Source organism: Bombyx mori, chromosome 1 (assembly GCF_030269925.1).
Source record: "Bombyx mori chromosome 1, ASM3026992v2".
NCBI classification, from domain to species: domain Eukaryota; kingdom Metazoa; phylum Arthropoda; class Insecta; order Lepidoptera; family Bombycidae; genus Bombyx; species Bombyx mori.
Window position 1 is genome coordinate 5,069,438 of NC_085107.1, and position 22,388 is coordinate 5,091,825.

The 22,388-nt window shown below is 33.5% G+C and overlaps 1 protein-coding gene across 3 annotated transcripts; it reads left to right on the plus strand.

The window, feature by feature from the left end:
* The first annotated feature begins 1,083 nt into the window (after positions 1-1,083).
* LOC101746595 (nuclear pore complex protein Nup153) lies at positions 1,084-22,124 on the plus strand. Of its 3 annotated transcripts, none has more exons than XR_001140119.4 (8): positions 1,084-1,483; positions 7,922-8,152; positions 8,234-8,522; positions 9,847-10,173; positions 10,601-10,763; positions 10,850-14,018; positions 14,533-14,863; positions 15,825-22,124. XR_001140119.4 is itself a non-coding variant. In XM_021352306.3 (8 exons), exons 1-8 carry the CDS (start codon positions 1,418-1,420, stop codon positions 14,803-14,805), a joined length of 4,344 nt encoding a protein of 1,447 aa, XP_021207981.2. In that variant the 5' UTR covers positions 1,084-1,417; the 3' UTR covers positions 14,806-22,124. The 3 variants fall into 3 exon arrangements, 2 of the variants coding, with proteins under 2 accessions (XP_021207981.2, XP_012551503.2); XM_021352306.3 differs by having other exon boundaries at positions 10,850-11,145; positions 11,320-14,018; positions 14,533-22,124; XM_012696049.4 differs by having other exon boundaries at positions 14,533-22,124.
* The last annotated feature ends 264 nt before the right edge of the window (positions 22,125-22,388 follow it).

Below are 22,388 nucleotides of genomic sequence, written 5' to 3' on the forward strand. Positions count from 1 at the left end.
TCACTTTCTTCGGGCATGTGTCGCAGCGTGGTGACAACTCAGTTGAGCGTTTTGTGGTGCAGGGCATGATATAGGGTATAAGACCGCGCGGCAGATCACCATTTCGATGGACCGACCAAATAAAGGCAGCTCTAAACGGTCCCGTTAACGAGTGCACAAGAAGGGCCGCGGTACGCGAGGAATGGCGACGCGGCGACGTCTGGTGAAGCGCGCCACCACCCGAAGTGATGATCACGACCACTCTGCCAAGAGTGCATGCGACTGAGAAGAAGATGTGCTTCGTTTTGAAAGGAGTTGTCTTTTTTCTATCGGAGTGTTCTTTAACTTTGCTACCGGTACTGATACTGTTAACTGTTACTTTTACACTGATACTGTTACACATGCTCTAAAATAGCATGTTAAAAAGCGTGCTTTTGAGTATGGTCAATACGAGCATGCTTATGAACAGCTTACATTTTCTAGCAATAGGCATTTCATTTCATTTCACTTCATATTATCATTTTTCATAAAAATAAGAATATCCTAATGTTAAGTGGTTACCGTTATAACCCATAGATAATTTAATATAATTTAAAATAAGACTTGACTTAAAAGTCTTAGTAACCAGGTCCTCAAATCCCTTAAAAATATATATAATTTAATGCGAAGACCATAGATTATACACTTAATATATTTGGCGAGGACTTTTTGCCGGGAACGCGAGGAGTGATGTTCTGTGATTTGTTTTATTTTGTCTATTTAGTCTTTCTTCAGGTTTAAATGTGTAATAACGGTGGTTTATTAACTTTTTAATATCTGTGAAAGTGCACAAATGTGGGAAATTGAAACAAAGCTGCTGGACGTAGCTTCTCGAGATCCTCCAAAAAGTCCACTGAAAAAATCTCAGTAAATGACCACCATTTTCTTGAGATTATATATAATCCCTTATCATATCACCTCATTTAATTTAATTTCATCTCAATTGATTAATGTCTCAAATTAATCGTCTTCATTTCATTTCACTCCATATTATCATTTTTCATAAAAATAAGAATATAAATTAAAAAAGACTTGACCTAAAGGTCTTAGTTACCAGGTCATAAAATACTTTAAAAAAAATTATTTTAATGCCAGCGGATGGATAGTTTTGGTTAATATTCTTCAAATTCATCCAATTTTGCGTTAAATTTATTATTAGTGAATTCAAATATAAATAAGTTTTATTGGTGGCGAGTGACATTCATGTTTTGTGATTATTACGTCCCACAAAGAGCCGTGAAAATTTGTTAGACCTCCCGTTGAGCACAGCATTTAATCTGACACTTTTAACGACGCCATGTTTGTCACGTTTTTGCCAGTTATGAATAAATTTAGTCAGAAATTAGATCTTTAATACGATACATTGAAAGTATTCATCAGTGCTGTAAGTTGATAAAAAATGAGTATGGTGTTTTCAAGAAGCAAGGAAAAGAGAACGCGTTCTTCTACTGGCAATTCTAACAGCGTAAGTACGCGCTTTGCTATTTCCATATATTTTCAGTCTACAAAAACTCCACACGCGTTATTGTATTTCCATGTTCAGCTTAGCGAATGGTGCTTATACTATAGTGGAGTCATCGCGAATTCGGATAAGCTCGCTTTTGCGATAGTCACGTCTTGTAGTAACAAGTTCATATGGTACTCGGTTTTGGATTTTTCCTCAATTGTAACACAAGTAAAATTAATCTACTCCCATAGATTTTTTTTTTGCTACTAATAATAATTAATTCATTTGAACCTTATATGAATTAATTATTACCATGAACTTTACTTTAGTATAATCTTAAATATAGTTAAATGTAGAAGAATTTTGCAAGGGTAAATATGTTTCGTTGAAATTTAGTTTGCCTGTTCAATGCACATGTTCATATATCATGAAAAGCTATTTATTTTAATTACATTTTATGAACTTTACAGGAAAACACTAAAGTTTTTATAAACTGGATTTATTCATAAAAAAAGATCAAAGCTTCTGGACAAAAAATAACATTTTTTCTTAAAGACCTTCTATTTAAGAACCTTAAACACTAAAACACTACGTTTTAACATTTTGATTTTCAAATATAATTGTCATGCAAATAAACAAAAAATATATAAAACAATTTACTTTTTATGGTCTAGGGAAAAATAATTATAAGTGACAAGAGTACTTGTTTTTGCCAGTGCCATATAATGATAATTTATGTAACATTAACCCTTATTGGCTACTTTAAAAAAAAAAAAGAAAAACCCAACAATATTCTGTAAAATGTGAAGTCACTTGGTGTCATCTTAGATTCAAAACTTGTCTTATTTTGATAGTTATATATAGCACAAAAATTATATTAAAACATAGGTAACAAAAGTAAAAAAAAAGTTATTGTAGGATCCCTCATCCATTTGATGAGGTGTGATCATCCATTCATATTATGATACGAGTTTTTTCAATTATGACTCTTTTTTGCAATAAGATTGATGATAAACAAGTCCCTTTAGTTTATATTTAACTTAGCAAGTTTCAAAGTATTGAACAAAGATTCCCTATCCTTTCTTTAAGACTTTATATCAGGTCCAAAGCCTTATTCCTAACTATGTCCCATGATTATAATGATTTTCAGGAATAGTAGATACCAAGAGATTAGGATATTGAGAACTTTTTTTTAAAGTCTCTTCATTCAGCAGAGCTGAAATTTAAGTTATTTCAACACACTTTCCAAGCCTTCATATTTCCAAAACTGACTTGTGTAAATTGATGCAATTGGCCTGAACAGAGTTCAGCAAACAAAGAAACCTAAATAAGTTTGTCCAAACTCTCACTTACACAAAGCCATGGCTTTAGAAATTTAATAATAGTCTTACAATAGTTACATTTCTGCTGGGCAAATGATTTGGGGACATTATGTAAAGGTAGTTTAGATGATGGCATTATAGATAGATATGTTTGGTTATATTATGTGTTTGTTGCTTCAACAAAAACTTGACATTTGATTATGTCATCAATCTCAAATCAAGTATTTTTATAAATTATTAAGTGAAGTTTCTAACAAGATGCAATTATGATAAGTATTCTTTTTTAAGTTCACTATATATTGTATATAATTATTATGTTTGTTATTTCTTTAAAGCACCATTTCCAATACCAGAATATTTGTTTTGTAAATTTCTTTTGTATCATGACAGTAAATAGATTGTAAATGAGCCACTACATATCACATGACATTGGCAGAAATTTCTGAGATTTTCTGTAGATTGTTAGTATATATATTAAAAAAAAAACATGTTCATCTCCAGACTAGATATAAATCAAATAAATGCACTTGTAATAAATATGATCATCTGAGAACAGTGAACATTTATTCAACAGATCTTAAAATTTGCTTTCCGAGAGCAGTTGTAAAATGTTGGCTTAAACTTCCTTACTCCAAATATAATACACAGAATATAATATGCAAAATATCAGTGAACTAGTGAAAATTGTGAACCTACACAAGTAAAAATATGAGGGTGCGTTTTTCAGTTTGTGCAATGAGAGTTGGAGGGGGATGATTATGATCATTAAGATTGTAACTTATTTAGTGACTCATAATTAATATAAATATGAGGCTTCATTGTTATCAGAGTAGTCTTTGAGCTATTGTCAACCAAGCAACATAATTGGGAGTGAAAAGTGTAATATGGATAAAATCAAATATCATGCAGTTATAAAGTTCCTTAAAAAGTAAAGAAAATAAGTTCCTATCATACTGAATGAGATGTCATTGGTTTACGACAACTCTTGCTCAGGAAAAACTATGGTGTACAAATGTAAACTATGTACAAATGTACACAGTTTATTTAAACAAGGAAGGGAATCACTTGAAAACGACCAGAGGCCATCAGGCATGAGCATGGAGGTGGCCATGCTAGAACTCATCTCAAAAGTCTTAACTATGCTAAGACAATCAACTCGTAGAAATAGTAGGAGTATCTGATACAACTATTTTTAAAATCCTGCACAATTACCTTGGCATGACTAAGGTCAGCGTAAGATGAGTGCCGAGAATAATCACGTCAACGCAAATGTGACAGTGTTTAGAGTGTTCAGATTCATTTTTGGACCTCTGCAATGAAGACAAAGATGGTGTAATGAGTAGAATTGTTACTGGAGACGAAACATGAGTTTATCGTTATAGTGGCATAAAAAAGGCAGTGTCACCCAAAAAGTTTAAGATGTCACAGTCAGCTGTGAAACTTATGACAATGGTCTTTTGGGACATCGGGAGGAATACTATTGATCGATTTTTAAGATAAAGGTGTTTCTATAGCCAGAGAATACTACGCTTCAATATGAGAGTGATTAAAAGAAGTCATTAAAGAGAAAAGATGGGGAAAATTTACGAAAGATGTACTGCTTTTGCACGACAACGCGCCCGTCCACAAGAGCATCATTGCGTCGGCTGATCTGCCAATCTGACAAAAGAGCTGCGGGGTAAGAAATTTACCACCGATGATGAAGTCAAGCATGCAGTTTCAGTTTATTTTGAAGATAAAGACAAAATATTTTTTATGCCCCATTATATATAACATATACCATATTTATACCCATAAACAAATTGATTGAAAGATCTGAAACATGAATTCGTAGGTATTTTTGCAGCTGAATATATTAGAAAACAAAAATAATTTATTTTTCTGTTTCCATCCTATATTCCCCATTCCGCGAGCATAAAAGGCACCCTCGTATTACTCGTTCTGTTTTTACTGTAAAGCCGTTTGGTATTGAGGTTTAAAGCATAGCTAATGTGGGTAGCAGCATTACCATTGTTAGTGAGATTGTTTGATTTAGCTAGAGCAAGGAATATTTATTTAACCCTTAGAGTCCAAACCGTCAATAGATCTACTCTCTTTTAATGTGTTTACAGTGTGTAGCGCTTAGTCCGTCTGCGCTTTTTTTTTCCTACCTAAGCTGAGAGCCTTGAGAGGCTATATCAGCGTAACCTTAACTAGTAGGTGAGCTCACAGGGCTCAAACCTGACGACGTTGCTAACCCGAACCCTAGCAAGAGTCGTGCTTCGCAGAATCTACCATCGGATCGGAATCGCGACCCACTGAGAAGATCCGGCGAGAAACTCAGTGGGCTGTGTCTGAGGGTTAATTTACTCATCGAGCCCTTCGTCGCAAGCGACGGGTTCGACGAGAACGATGACCGGGAATGTCCTTCTGTGTACCGGTATGAAGTGAGCGTCAAGATACAATTTTTTTCCTTTTTTTTTGTTGCATAGATGGGTAGATGAGCTCACAGCCCACGTATTTCACTGGAAAAATTGGTACCTGCCTGCGGAATTCTAACACCGGTGCGTCGTTAAATACAAATGCATCAGTTGGCTTATCCTTTAGGCTACGACGATTACAAAGTGTCGCATTAAATGGTTGTCGAGGCATATGGTGATCATGCTCTATTAGAAGCAACTTATAAGAGATCATTTCGAGGGTTCAGAGATAAGGATTTTAATGTGAGAAATGAAGAATGTGGAAGACTACCAAAAATGGTTTGTTGAATAGACTGAATTGCAAACAATATTGGATGAAGATGACACTTTGAATCAGAAACAAATGGCAATTAAGGGTTGCACAATAAACAATTTCTGACCATTCTGGAAAATGGGTACCATATGAATTAAATGACAGACAGATACAAAACCGAAACTCAACTGTGAATTTTTGCTTCAAAGATACAATAGAAAACGAGTCTTGCATCGGATTTTTACTGGCGATGAAAAATTGATTTTTTTTCAGAAACCTAAACAGGTTAATTCGGGACAACCATCAACTTCGACTGTAAAACTAGAACGATTCTGCAGGAAAACAATGCTGTGTATTTGATGGGACCAGAAAGGTGTGGTGTATCATAAACTCCTAAAATTTAGTGATCTAATTTAGTACACTACTGACAACAAATGATCAATTTGAACCATGCATTGATCGAAAAACAACCAGAATGGGCTAAAGATACGGCCAGGTAGTATTGCAACATGATAATGTACCTGCACACAAAGCAAACCCGGTTCAGGATACAATCAAAGCATTAAGCTGGGAGCTGCTACCCCAACCACCGTATTCACCAGACTTGGCTCCTTCCTTGACTAGTATTTGTTTTCATTGATGAAACATTGCCTGAATAGCTCTTCGATTCCTATGAGAAAATCGAAAATTGGGTAATTAATTGGATTGCATTAAAAGACAAACAGTTTTATTGACATGGAATCCAGAAATTGCATGAAAGAAGGGAAAAATGTGTAGCCAGCAATGGCGAATAACTTTAAAAAAAATGTTTTTACACTTCCATTAAAAAAATTGTATTTTCTTTTCCAAAAAAAAAAAAAAGCTGTCATACCGTTACACCTGGTAGGTATCGAGCTGCACGGACGTGTCTTAGTGCGCGCATGTATAACGTTTTTAATACGCTTTTATTAGCTTCGTACGTATGTTAGTATGTATGTAACGGAATCTTTGACCTGACCTGATTTTGACCCTCTTCAAAACTTCGAATTAACTCGAAATTTAGCGTACTTATCAAGGACTGATGACAATTCAATGTTTCAAAAAGACCCGTTATTTACTTTCGGCAGCCAAATAAATTAATTTGAGCGCCTTCTTTTTCCACATAGCTAATTGGAAACTGTGGTGTTTGAGTGAATGTACATTAATGAATAACTTATGATACATAATACTACTTAACCTAAAGAAATGAATAATAAATGATAGTTTAAAAAAAACAAAGAAATAGACTTTTGTAGACAATCCAACTAAAAGATACAAAATAAATCTATTATAAAAAAAACCATGGGGTGATTTTTAGCTATTATCAAAATGAATAATCCTTCTACTCATATCTGTTAATAAAATATTTATAACTATTGATACCATGCACTCCACTCTTTTTTTTACAATAAATTTAATTTGTATTTTTTAGTTAGATTTTCTTTAAAGGGAAAGTTTTTTTTTAAATATTATTTATTAATAAGTTAGTAACATTTGTAAATAACTATTTAAAATTATTTTCATGTATTGATCTTTTTTTTTTTTTTTAAGTTAAAGTTATTTCTACTTGCAAAATGTCAGATTTGTCAAATAGTGTTGATGAAAATACTTGTGAATCTTTGAGTGAAAATGTTCCTCTTCATGAAAATAGTTACAGCGACAATAAGATTAGAATGTTTACAAATCGAAGAATGCGTATTTGTAGCGAAACTGGTAGTCTTCAGATGACGAGTCTACAGTTTTGGACAACCTTGATACCGGTATATTTGTGCAACTTCCTGTAGATAATTTTTCCAATGAAACAATTCCTTTTTTCGAAATATCTGGATCAAAACATTTATCCGCCGATATTGAAAAGCCTAGTGGATATTCTGATTAATTTTTTCCTTCTTTGGTGATCAAAACTAGTAAAAACATTCCAGATACACTTACCAGATTTGAACAAATTTTTGGCTTAGAGAAGTTATCAGAGACGACGCTTCGCCGTTGTGTAGTGTGTAGTAATAAAGGAGGAAAAGGAGTGCCTCGATCTCCGCCAGTTTGTGGGTGCTTTAAAAAGGGAGTCCATTGGGTTTGCGTGGGATTTTTTTTATGTCAATGTTTTTTTTATTTTCTTGTTTTTTTATCTAATAAAAATATAGTTATAGTAAAATAATATTGTTTCATTTGAGTAGTTTGATATGTCCTTTACACATAACAGCAAGAATTACGAAAATCCATCTACATTTGAGAAAAATAATCACGATTGCACACTTAATAATTGATAACGTACATTTTTTTTTCCGAAATCCTTTAGCAATTTCTGTGAAATATATGAAAATAAGCTCAGCACTAAAAGGGTTAAAAAAATAATGAAGTGTATTCTTTTACTAAATTCTATTAAGCTTCTGTATCCCTTTTGCAGTCATTCGTGAAAAATGTGACAGCAAGAATGTCAGGCTTATTGCCAAGTACCATTACTAAATGGTTTAGTAGTCCTAGTACGTCAAATGCTAATGGAGCAACACCAACAGCTGATGTCACAGACTCTTCCACTGAAGATGAATCACCAGAAAGTCCTGTCAGCACTCAGCCTCCAGCAAAACGCATGCGATTTAGTACTCCTGGAAAATACAATCAATTTGGTTCTGCAGATGTATGAATTTTTTTAAAATTTGTAATTGCTTTAACTTACTTTATACATTTGTCATTTGGTATAAGAGAAACGTTTTTTCAGGGGAATTCTGTGCTGACTACAGTTGAAGCCAATTCACAATGCTCCTCAACCTTTAGCATTATACAGTCAACACCTGGGCGAAATACATTTCGACAAAATACTAACTTTATGTCGCCACAGACTTCTAGTACAATTCGTTCCATAGATGATTCCAATGTGGATAGAAAGGATACAAGTTCTTCCTCAGTATTTAAAAAACAGCACACACTTTCAACAATTGGTCATTCTGTAGCTGTGAAGAGGAAATCTATATTTGAATTATCTACTAATAATAGTGAGACTGCACAAGGTAATTGATATTAAATTGCATTATATTTATATTTTATTATCAAAGGGGCTACCTAAAGTTATTATTGAGCAATATAACTATGCCATAATTTGAATTCCAAAGGTAAGAATCAATATCTTTGGGGTAGATTTGGGGTAGATCTTCTTGGTTTTTTTCTTAGCCATTACAATAATCTGATACCAATGCAAGAATAAACAATCCATTGTGATGTAGATTTCCAATGTAGATTCTAGATTATTTTGTTTGTCAACATTCCATCCTCCACCATGATTTTCTGACTTTTTTAAGTGTATCTAATTTTTCACTATAGTAGAATTATTTTGTCCATGCAGTTTGGGTCATAAAAAATCGGAGCGGTGCAGTGAGTATTTCGCTCTCTCTTCCACTCACGAGCTTTATGGACGGGCATAGTGATGCGCATTATTGTTGTCGATAAGTGTTATCGATAGTGTATTTAGTTGTCATTTTTGTGGTTTAGTGATAAAAATGAAAGAAAAAATCACTAATCGAACACTTACACCACATATCGCCGCAGTAAGTAACGAGAACGGCAGAAATGAACACTGTAACTTTTCGGGATGTATTCTCATTTCAGTGAAAAATTTAAATACGTTATTGTTGATTGAATTTTAACACACGTGCTTGTGCTGGTATATCTTTGCCAAAAAGCAAAATATTTGAATAAATTCTGCCGTTTTGGTACAAAACAAACGAGTAGCAATTGTGTCACTAAAGAAATTCAGAGAGCTACAATGCACAAAATCAAATTTCTCTTCGACATATGTACTATAATTTGCAGGTAGGTACAACAAATGACTCATAACATAACAATGTCTCACCACCCTTCGTATACCGCCCCGCCGCTGTGTACTTGCCTTCGATGACTCATTTGTTTTTATCGATTATGGCGTTGCGCCCGCGCAACATGTTCACCGCCCTAACTGGGCTATGTTTTATGACCCAAACTGCAGGAACAAAATAATTCTACTATAGTTTTGTTAAATTTAGAACTTGCCTTTTCTCCTTTATTACTTGAGATAATATTTTTTGGCACAATAATGAATATACTTTACTTTTGAGGATTATTGATGTGACCTAAGTATTTTCAGCATAATGTTTGTTTTAGATAAGTTCAAATATACTTTACTTTTGAGGATTATTGATGTGACCTAAGTATTTTCAGCATAATGTTTGTTTTAGATAAGTTCAGTCCTTCACTTGTTCGTTCTTTTTGACCTTGTTGACTTTTACTAATGTTACAATAAACATTAATAAAGTCGACAAAAGTTAGTATTACAATTTTAATATTTTCTTATTTTTCTAGCAAATTCTATGAAAACTGTCCATAAAGATAGAAATCCATCATTCAAAGCTAGTCTCCTTGGTTCGCCTTTTTACTCAGGACGAACCGTGTATGGGGGTGCTTCTTCATCCTACATGAATCAGCCCAATATTAAACAAAGAAAAGTCGCTCATATAAATGAATCTCCAGCTAATGAGACAGTAACAATGAGTAATTCTGCGAGAAAGATAATGGACCTTCTTGAACAATATTCCTCTCCATTGGCGGAAGCGAAAAGAATCCCACGATATCAGAAGTCACCTAGAAATGAGAGTATAAATAGTACCGCAAATACAATTAAACCAGCTGGTGAGTAAAGAAATTGAGGGTATGGAGTGTTTGGGAATTTGAGGTATTTGATTTGGGTTGATATTAATGTCCAGTTACCAAGTGACTTTTAATCTTGTAATGCAGCATGGGTAGTTACTACTATCTTATTTATGAAATAATTACGCGTTCCAGTTTGTAGTATGGAACACCTGTTGTATGGTACAATTCAGAGTTCAACCTCATGTTTCAAGATGAGTTTTGGGTATTCACATTGTGATGTCTATAGGCTTAAGTTGGGCTTGTTCTGGGTGAACTATATTGATAATCTGTATCCATACACATGAATCAACCTATGACAATTTTACATAATTCAAGTTAGCTACCTGTATTAGTGTTAATGTTCCTTTAATTTTTTTAGACAATGTATAAAACACCAAGCACTTTTTTTTCTTTTTCTTTTTCCCAGCCTACCGAACTCAAGAACTGCACATTCCAAGTATAGCTTCAATTTTACGAGTGAAACAGAAATCTCGCTTAATGGACTCAACAAGTGCTGCACGACAACTTATTGCCTCACATAGTAGTGCCGCGCCAGAGTTTAGCCCTTATCCAACAACCATTACACAAAAGTTTGTATATTTAACCTAAATTGTTAAATTCTAAACAGAATAAAAATATATAAATGGATGAAATGTTAACGTATTTCTCTTTGCAGGGAATTAGCTGTTAACGAACAAAACAGCAATTTGACAACAAAAGTAAAGACTAGATTAACAAGACCAAATAGAGGCGATAAGTTCGATGATGTTTTGACTCCAGTTCAACTGCCAACAGGAGTTTTGCAAATTGATAAAAATAATATGCCTAAATTTACCTTAGGCAAACCATTTTCCTCAACGCCCAACTTAATATCTACATCTACGCCTGCTGCATCAGTGAACAAATTGGTTGTAGCCCAAAATACAAACCCCCTTTCTGGAACCACTACAAGTTCATCTACAGCATTTCTAAGTAAACCTGATTTAGTAATAAGTAGCACAGAATTCAAATTTTCAAGCCCTGTAAAAGTAACTACAGAGAATTCAACACAAAGTGCCATACTACCCAAATTTACTTTCGGCAGTCCGGAACGCGGAGTAGATAAAGTTATTGCCAGCAATAAGCAAAATGACTTTCCTGTTGTAGGTGCAACAAAGGAATCATTTGCGCAGAAAAATATTGAAAGTTCCAAGGATTCAGTTTCAGCTTGGTCTACAAAAGAGAATTTCATACAGAAATCTACAGACAAGGACACCACCTGGATAACAAAGGAAACTCCAGTACAGAAAGTTAATAACAGTCTCAAAGACTCAAAACCAGAGTGGAAATGTGCTGAATGTTGGGTACAAAACAAAGAAGATGTTGACAAGTGTGTTTGTTGTGGGGTCACACGGCCGTCAAGTGTTGTTGGGAAAGTGACTAAGTGTTCTTGCAAGCTTAGTGACACACAAGCTCATATTGATAAATGTGAAACATGTGAGAAATCAGAAGCAGATGCCATCAGTATAAAAAGTAATGAGATAACATGGAAGTGTGATGATTGTCGGGCTTTGAATGAAGCAAATATAGAAAAATGTGTATGCTGTGGCAGTGCCCATTCTAACAAACTACCCGCACCAGTTGTATCTGAGGCAAATGATAGTAGAAAATGGAAATGCAATGACTGTTGGGTTATGAATAAAGGAACAGCAGTTAAATGTGAATGCTGTGGCAGTGCCAACACTAATGATACAATTTCTGAAGTGCCCCCTGAAAAAAGAAATCCAAGTATTTCAGATGGTGATTGGAAATGTGATGACTGTTGGATTACAAATAAGAGCAGTGTAGAAAAATGTGCTGCTTGTGGTGGATCGAAGCCTGGCCTTAAAAATAATAATTCCTCACTTTTGAATGTTTCAGCATCAACTATAAATCGTAATGATTTACTTTCCACTGTGAATTCACAGAAAAATCTGACATGGGAATGCCAAAGTTGTTTGGTTAGGAACAATAATGAGAAAACATCGTGTGTCTGCTGCGGAGCTGAGCCATCTAACAATTCAGTTCCAGAGAAAAAATCTTTTAATTTCGGGATTAATCCAAATACTTCATTTAAGTTTGGCATTAATCCTGTTGAGCAACAAGTTAATCTAGTTAAGAAAACTGAGGAATCTAGTGCTGCTTTAAAGACAAATCCAGAAGTTTCTGAAAGTAACACATTGGAAAAAATTCCAATGTTTACATTTACTTTGCCTTCTAAGAAATCTGAAGATAAAATTGATGATGTTAAAGGAAATATTGACGCCACGAAAGTTAAGTTTTCATTTGGAATCCCAAAAGCTTCCACTGCATCAGAAGTAGGAGCTGGCAATTCTCATGGAGAAAAAGACAAACAAGAAGAAGTGACAAAAGTAAATGTCAATACTTCAATGTTTGAGAATCCTAAATTGGGAAATGACTTGTTAAAGCCAAGTGATAATAAACCTGCGGTTGTAACTGCACTTCCAACAGTATCTGTAAATGAGAATAAAAATACAACTACTAATTCTTTACACACACAATCTGGAGAAAAAAGTGAAAAGGCACTGTTGAATAATACTTTCACATTCTCGGCGGGCAGTAAAAATATTGTGACTAACATGTTTAAGAGCCCGTCTACTGTGGCTACTACTTCAATTTCCTTTGCTTTACCAGTACAAACGACAGTGAAATCTACGGAGGCACCAGCAACTTCGTTATTTCAACAAAAAGGATTTAACACTCCAGCATTCAAAACTGATAGTAATGCTTCTCTATTCAAGAAGACTGAAACTGAAAAATCACCCTTTCAAAATTCAATTGCTTCGCCTGTATTCCAGAGTCCCACACCAAGTTCTACATTATTCCAAAAACCAGAAAATAGCACATCTTCTATTATGTTTCCCGCAAGTGATGTTTCTGTAGCTTCCACTGTATCATTATTTCAAAATAGTGATAATATAATAACTACGACATCCCAACCTGCTACGGCAAATTCCCCCGTTTTTGGTTTTACTGCTAACTCTTTTAAACCAGCTTCGACTGCTGTAGAGAAACCCAAATTCAACTTTACTTTGGGAAAAACTGAGAATTTCACCTTCGAAAATAAATTTTCTCCTATTGGAAACAACAGAAATTCGACAAGTAGCTTTGCTTTACCTACAAGTACCATAATTCCTACTGTCAATGGTCTAACTGGAAATGCTTTAAGTGGTGGCAGCAATATGATAGGTCCTAATAATGGCAATACAATTGGAAATACTGTTATGCCTGTTAGCAATTCTATAGGCAGTGATGTACTTAAACCTCTAGGGTCGAGTGGTGCATTACCCGGAAATACATTGGGAGGTGGAAATGGATTACCTGCTAGTAATACAGTATCAAGTGGATTCTTTGGACAATCAACTCAGAATGAAAATTTGTGGGGCACTTCAAACAACACTTCTAATTTGTTTGCAGCAAGTACGACAGCTAATCCTTTGCAAAAACCAGCTGCGTTTAATTTTGGTGCGCCATCATCATTATCGCCATTTAATAATAATAATACGAGTTCAGTATTTGGCAGCAGTACGCAGTCGACGCAGAATATTTTCGGAATTGCAACACAACAGAATCCTGCTAGTCAACCAAATCTCTTTCCTAGCCCAGCACAGAACCAAAACGCCCCCAATATCTTCGGTAGCCCTGTACCTCCTAGCAATTCTGTGGGACTATTTGGAACAGCAAATGTCGGTTCTACACCAACTTTTGGAAACCAGAACCAATCTATGCCATCTTTAACACCGGCACTGACACCAACCTTTAATTTCGGCGCCTCACAAGCTCCAGGAGTTTTTGGATTTGGACAGGTAATAATAACTCTAATATTTTATACATTAATAAACAAGCCAAAATTAACTTATTTAGCACACAGAAAAAATAAAACGATACAGAATAATTGGTTAAAACAGTAAAAATGGTACTGTCTGTTTTAAAACTTCTACTAGCAGTGTGTTTTCTACTACTCCTATGGGTGTTGTAAAAAGCGCAATCTTTAGCAGCATTCTTTGAGTATTATACTGGAAAACTGCAACCACATTTCCTAATCTTGTATATTTCCAACATAATTCGTTGAGGTTTAAAGGTTGAGATTCATAAATCCATTACATTGAGATTTCACTCCAACGTCGCACTAAGACCCATAGAATCTGATTTTTTAATGCTTTAAATACTATGCCGCGTAATTATGTAGTTTGTATATATTAGTATGATTACGAAAAAAATATAGTATTGTAGTTACTACATTTTTGTAATTTTTAATCTGTCTAAAATGACTAGAGTAGTGTTTTATTCGCATACCAAGACGTACCTTATAAATTTCAGCAACAGCAGCCGCCTCAATCTCTGCAACAGCCGCAACTTCCTCAACAACAGCAGCAGCAACAGCAGCAACAACAACAACAGCAACAACAACAACAGCAGCAACAGCAGCAGCAGCACCAGCAACAACTGCAACAGGGTCAAACTAGTGTGTATAATTTTGGAGGCATGTCGGGTACCACGCCGCAGGTTCAATTCAAGATGGGCACTGCACCGACTCCTAACACAGCTGTACGTCGGGTGAGAAAGGCTATCCGTCGAAACCCGCAACGATGAGGAACGTCTGCGATCCTTGACTGGGATCGCAATATGGACTCTGAAATGACTACCCCTAGTAAGTGTCCTCCTAATGTTAGTTTTTGCAAACCAGTAAGGGTGCACAAGAAATAAAATAAGCTACATCCTTTATGGTTCGCGTTATTTGTAAGCACCGAGTACATATACAATAGAGATAAATTTTATATGACCACACCAAACTATTACCCAAAATAGGACAGAGAAATTTACAATGAATTATAAAAGCTACATTTTTGTTTCTAGTGTACCACAATGCCCCTAAAGCAAAATTCTTCCAGAATAACTGAAACATTGGGTTTGTCCAGTGACAGTCCAGTGAGTGGGTGTGTCCAGAGTGTTTCCAGAGATTTCTGAATCTCCGTAAATTTTTAGATGATATGACATGTTCTTCTTTAAGGGAGGCTTAGAAAGTATTTAGCAGTAGAAATTTGTTGGCTGAGTCTTAGGCATTGTTGTCAGTAAACACTTACCATTTAAAATGAGGTGCAGGTTCATCTCCCTTTGTAGATGAAATTAAATATGATATTAAATAGTTAAAAAGAGTACCTGTATTGTAACGATAAGCCGAGATAGAGTAAAGACTCAAAAATGACGGTCCCGAACAAAAATAAACATCCTATACTATGTTCTTTATTGCGTTTGATGAGTGGACAAAGTCAAGGCACACCTGATAACAGCGGTTATCGTAGCCCATAGACATCTCAACTTGAAGACCGCCGCTCTTTGCTATAAGGTTTTTTTTTGTTTTTTTTTATTGCCCTAGCAGGCAGATGAGCATACGGTCCACCTGATGGTAAGTGGTTACCGTCGCTCATGGACGTCAGGAATGCCAGGGCAGAGCCAAGCCGCTGTCTACCGCTAAAAGGATGAAGTCTCTATTGTGGTATATAACAGTAGTACAGGTAGAAGTAGACAATATGGTGGTACCTAGCCGTGCGGGGTCCAATACGACTATACAAGTAACCAAGCACTATCCAGTACTATCCATTTTTTTGTAGGCAGCAGCTTGGCTGTACCTCTGGCATTGATGACGTCCATGGGCGTTGGTGACCACTCACCATCAGGTGGGCCGTATGCTCGTCTGCCTACAAAGACAGCAAAAAAAAGGAAATTCCCTTTTACTTAAGATCTCTAGTTGTTAGTGTGCAAGTAATTCCTTCTTACAAATTACTCAGACTAATTGAATATTATATTATTACACTGGAGAAACCAGTTCCTGCTGCGCGGTAACTACACTACTAAAAGTACAAAATATATTCATTTCTTGAAAATACTCATATCATATATTGATGGCACTACTTTAAAAGTTTTCCTTAAATTCCAATAATAACTATACTAATTAATATCCTTAAACTAATGATAAAATTGAACTTATTCAGTAACTTTTTATTACAAATAATAGTTTTTCATTAAAGTATGTATCCAGTACAATTTGTGCAGCACTGGTATGAATATCTAGACCGAGTTTTGCTTTTTCAATAGCACCACAAGTAATCCTTAAATAAGAAGAATAATTAATGGAAGTTGCTAACTGTAATTTTTGGGAATATAACAAAATAAATATATTATTATGTGACCTTAAAGATTTTGTAAATAAATATTTGATGAGATTCAATTTTATAACTGATGTGCAGCTTTTTTGTAATACTCAGCTTGGTAAATTCTGTGAGAGACTAAATATTGTGTTTGACAAATTCGCGAAGTTTGGATATCTACTGTTGGAGCCCCTTTCGCTTATAAAGCCCCCTTTCTGTATTCTGTGATGGCACATTTGCTCTGACGACTATCGTTACGATAACCTGTGGACTTTTTTTTCCATATGGTAAATGTGTTTACAAAAGAAGACATCCTAATCAAATTAAACCAGCTCAGAAGAATTTCATTTATTCCTTCACTCTCATTCATTCATTCAAGATTAAGACGGGGTCTATCTATAGATTTTTATAGGAATATTACACTAAACATAAACCAAGGCTTAAAAAAGGGTATTTTGTGTTAGCCGATGGTGTGGTCAGGGATCTGGTGAATACTGCTTTCCATCCGCTAAGGAGAAGCTGCTCTTTTTTTTTCTGGGTCGTTGAGAATTTGTACTTTATTGAATACGTGCTCGGTGTCCGAATAAGCGAATAGTTCTATTAGAATTATACATAAACCATAGACTTGAAATTTCATTTTATAAAAGCTGTTTAATTTTTGTTGATAAAATAAATTTGTAAGTTTTTAATATAAGTGTTTGTTTTACGTGTAACAATTTGTTTTGTGTTAAAATAATAACTCTGTTTTTATTGTTCAGACTGTGACTTATTATTATTATATTATATGTCATTAAAATTTTTGTGATGTAACTTAACCCTTTTAGTGCTGAGATTATTTTCACATGTTTTGCCGAAATTTCTGAAAATAGTACATTTATTAAGTGTGCCGAGAATTTAATTCAATGAATCCTAAATTCACACAAATTATTTTAAATGGTTATTTACAAATGTTAATAGCTTATTAAAAACCTATAAATATACGCGTTAAGATACGCCCGTACAGGTCGAACCTATATTCAAACTGTACGAAACCACTAATGGAGAGTCAAATCTATCGACAGTTCGCGCTCTAAGGGTTAAAATATATTCAGGTACACATTATTTTACAATTTATTATTTTTATAAGAATATATATAGTTTTTTAGCAATTGTAAGTAGTCTAAATATGTTTTTATTGTAACACGAACAACAAATAATACTATTGATTTATCGACTTGAGAAATATATATTATAAAATCTTCATTTTAATAATCATGCTTCGATATTATTTTTCTTAAATTGTTAACAGTCGCTTTTGTATAAGAGCTTCAAATTTTTTTTTAATTCTTAGTATAACCACCATAATGTATTGTAATGTTAACGTAGAATTTATGTACAAGAAAAACTAAGACATGCAGAAATGCTCAAAAAACCATAATGAATTTCAAATAAAAACGTTTTTATCGATCGACCGCACAGCCTATTGCAAATATGATACTAAAATAATCTAAGTGCATGAGTATTTTGTACTAAGTATGGCATTAAGAGACTTATTCTCGGTGATCAAAGACCGATGTTACTGATGCTATTAAGACGTTTAAAAAGTGGTCATCATAAAACTTAGGTGATGAAACAATTAAAAATCAGGTGATACGTGATACATGGAATCGAACGTTATCGGATTAAAGTGACATTTTACGTGGCGATCATAGAAAATGTGAACGCATTGAATAGACAATATTTGTATTTATTTACCTCTTTAAATTTATTGCATTGGGTGGGTAGACTAATTTTTGGATCATCCTGAAAAGTAGTCACGGAATTCATGGACATTATAAATGTGATATCCGCCACATAAACCGAATAAATCGAGACAGCTTTTCGTTTACGTTCTGATCGCATCGTCTTTTCGCATTTAAAGTGTACAATTTCCAAAAATATTCGAATTTGAGTTAATATGGAGCGGAATTATTTAGTATCAGCGGTATTTTACTCATAAATACTGTCAAAAGAGCGTAGTTTAGTTTTAGTTTTTTTAGTTTACCCTATGTTTTGACTACTATTAACAAAATTAATACGTAATTTTATCATACTTTAAAAGACAGATAATGTAACTGGTAAAAAAAATATTGCAAAGATGATTAATATTAAAAATGTCGCATGTTTTAAATTTTCAAACACTCTCCTGTAAAATTAGTAAGTTTTGAGATTATACAGTTTTAATGCGAGAAGACGATATGTATTTTGATGTATGTGGTATGTATTATGCTGTCATTAAAATTTCGACTCCGCAATCGATCCCCTACATCCTGTATTAAAACAACTATTATTTTATTTATTATGAATTGAACTAAAAGAGAACAAAATATAACACATCAATTAGATATTCTTCTGTAGCCCTGGCATATTGTAGAATGTAGAATTGCAAATAACATTGACCATATATTAGTTTTGACTTTAATTATATTTTCTATTAACCTTAAGGGTTTTTGATATAATATTAAACGGGCGTTTTACATTTGTATTTAATTATTTAATTTCTTTAAAATATATTATAAATCTATTTTGGTTAACTTTTACTTTGGCATATTCGCTTTTTGTCACTCAGTATATTGAACGCGGCCACAACTCTGCAAGTGAGTGGTGGTTTTGTTTAGCGCTGATGTGCACGCTATCGAGTACAATTAGTAGTAATGAAATGGTGGATGAAATACGTTATAAGAGACAGTTTGTTGGCCGCTTCTCATTTATTGGATCATTCTGTGACACTCATGAAGTGTTGTTATCTGAAGAGATGATGTATCCATTTACTCTTGTGCCTTAATTGAAGCGCTTACGTTATTCGAACCCGTATCAACATGCTATCCTCCGCGTTCACACATCACGAATAAACATTGCATCTTTTAACTTTTATTCTCTCGTTAACACAAGTATTTTATTAAATTAGAAATCCTTAGTTACTTCTCGGCTCCTTTCAATCTTTTCTGGTAGATTTAGTATTTGGCCATTCAGATTTAAACGAAAAACTTGTTTACTCTTTAACTAAATGTAAAAATGATAAATTAGGTTTCACTTCGTACGAATAAAAAAGTAGAAAATAGTCTTAACTCGGATGTTTAAAACAAAAAAGTAATAATATGTAATCAAACTTCTTTTAAGATTTCAGAAAATAGGTGTATATCTACGTTCTGACGACTCAGTATCTTTGCTCCCGATATGTGGTTGAGCCAGATTAGTATGATGATTACTGTTAATCTGTAAATAGATTTCCATATTATGAGCTTAGAATTACAATGTTCTCTCGCTGTAGGGAGGTATTTTATTATTAAATCCATTTAGTAAAGAAAAATTCATTAACTAGTTTCACTAACTAAATTCACTAACTTTGAATAGGAAAAAAAAGAAATAACAGTGTACTAAGCAGGCTTTTGTTGAAGAGTATCCAAATGTCTTAACTAGAGAGTCTTAATAACTAGAGTAAAAACTAACTTTAATATTATTAAATAATTTTTAAATTATTGCGGTGTCAATAAGGTGCGAAGGTACCAGTAACTATTATATATTTTTTAAGAGAAGCCTTAGGTGGTTGTGGGATGCGATTATTTTGCAAATTCTAATTCGTGTTAGATAGCTTTCTGCTTAATAATAAATACTAGCTTAGACTCGCGGCTTCATCCCTGTTAATGTTCGAATAATAAAAGTGTCCGTATGGTATAGTACTGTTTTTCTAGGTGAAAGGTATCTCCTATGTTATTTTCTGTATCCCTGATAAAGTATCTGTAAATTTGCATAATGGTCGGTTATGCAGTTGTTAGGAAGTGAAAGCGTAAAAAACAAACTCACTTTCGCATTTATAATATTTCTATTGAAGTATGGATGCACTGAGGATTTATACTAAAGAAGTTTAGATGTGCATTCTTATGAAATGTTTTATATCCGACAGAATAATATTGTTATATAATGCATCAGTAAATCAGTTAAAGAAACATTCGTAACAAAAAAGGAATTTTTAAAGGTCTTTCTTATAGCCATAATACGAGTATGTTATAAATGAGAAAAATAGATTATATTCACAAAAAATATATTGTGCATAAATTTTCCTTTTGTTGTTTTAAATAAGATAATTCATGTACCTATTCGATACAAATATAAAAATACATAATATACAAAGTTTTGGCTGAAGTTGGACTGCTAAAATTACAGTAAACAGAGTTCCTAAACAGTTTTAATTTTGGCCTGTATCTTATATGCGACTTAATAGTTGATAATAATAATTTAAGTATAAAACGGAAGCAGGTCTTTCGTCCAATACTTGAGTTACTTTATGAACATGGTACTTATGGGCATTGTTAACATTATATGAATATACATAATATATTTATGCTGATTGTTGCTGCATTATTTTGGATAGTTACTGTTCAGCTACTTGACGTAATGTGAGTTAATCAAGTTTTAAAATTAATAATAAATCGGTTGTGTAGTTTTGATTTGCTATCACGTATCGTTTAGATTTATTAATGACAAAACTGAGGAATGATGTTAATGCTTTTTTATATTTGGACTTTTGAGGCGAGATAGGATGTTGTGTGTTAACATTTTGCGCTCTGTTTGAACACGCATCAATGATGAGTGTCAGTACTCCGATGCGTAGTTTGTGCGCAGTATGCGACCTTTATGTAATAAATATGCTTTGATTTGGCCTTGTGTACATACATTTTCTTTTTGTATCGCCTTGGAAGATGAAAAAAGCGTGTGTAGAGGATTACGTAATACTTTATGTAAGTTGTTGTTCGGAATCTATGGATAGTGCAGCGAATGTTAAAACATTTCTTTTAGTGTTGAAATAAGACCTACGTGTGTTTAAGATATCTTTTTATTTTTATGAAAATGTGTTTGGCTAATTGTTTATGTGATTTTATTTTATGTACCCAATACGACATGTAAACGCTTTGAATTTGTAATTAAGGTATGTAATTGCTATTTGTTATTTAATGTATCTAGTGACTACCAGCGGACTTAAATTCGGGGAGGATCGTAATTAATGTTAATGGCGGTTTTTGGTTGCCTAAAAATAGCTTTGACTACCAATTACAAGATAAAAAATAAACCATGAACTCAATAAGCTATATATTGATTTCTCTTATTATTTAACGTATGCCGATGCTTTGTCATGAATAATTTAAATTTTTGTGACGTTTAAATGTAGATAATGAATTAGCCATCTAGAGTATAACTCTGTTACATATAAGCATAACTAATATTAGGTATGAATGTTTGTATTGTCATGCAAGCAATGTGAAAAATATTAATTAATAATAACATTTGTAATATGCTATTTTAATAATATAACATTCGTTGCGTATTCAATATCAGATAGTAAAATATTAAATATAAGCTCCAATTTTTTTTTTGCTACGATTTATGTTTCGTGTATTCATTATATTTCACTTTATTAAAAACGTTGTGTTGTCGTTTTTGGACCTTACTTATTTTTGAGCGTCAACGTGAATCGATAGGGCTCCAAATTCGCACGACACGCAGTCATTAAATAGTGTAAAATAAGATATTTTAAATATAATATAATCTTGTACTATCGATGAAACATTACAATAAAAAAGTAATGGAGATTGGGGAGCAAAACTAAAAGTTGTTACACAACTAAATCTTTGTTTAATGATAATACATGAAATGTTGGTAAATCGTTTAAAATATAATATTCAATTGTTAATTTGTGAAATGTATTTAGATTTGTTCCTCAATACAAATGGCCAATAAAATTTTGAATTTGTTTTTATTTTATTAAATTGATACCTATTTAGACAAAATGTTCTTTATTAGATAGTAGTAAGAGTTGATTTTTCGAAACTCATTGCCGTGCCTTTAATGTCAGGAACGCAAATACAAACTGTCCTCGCACTAACGGCGTGTTAGGTTTATGAAAACGTAAGTTTAAAAAAATACATTTTCATATAAAACTCAGGTTATCGTTTTTATATGAACTGTTTATTTATACGCAACGACGTGGATCGATATAATCGAAGTATTATT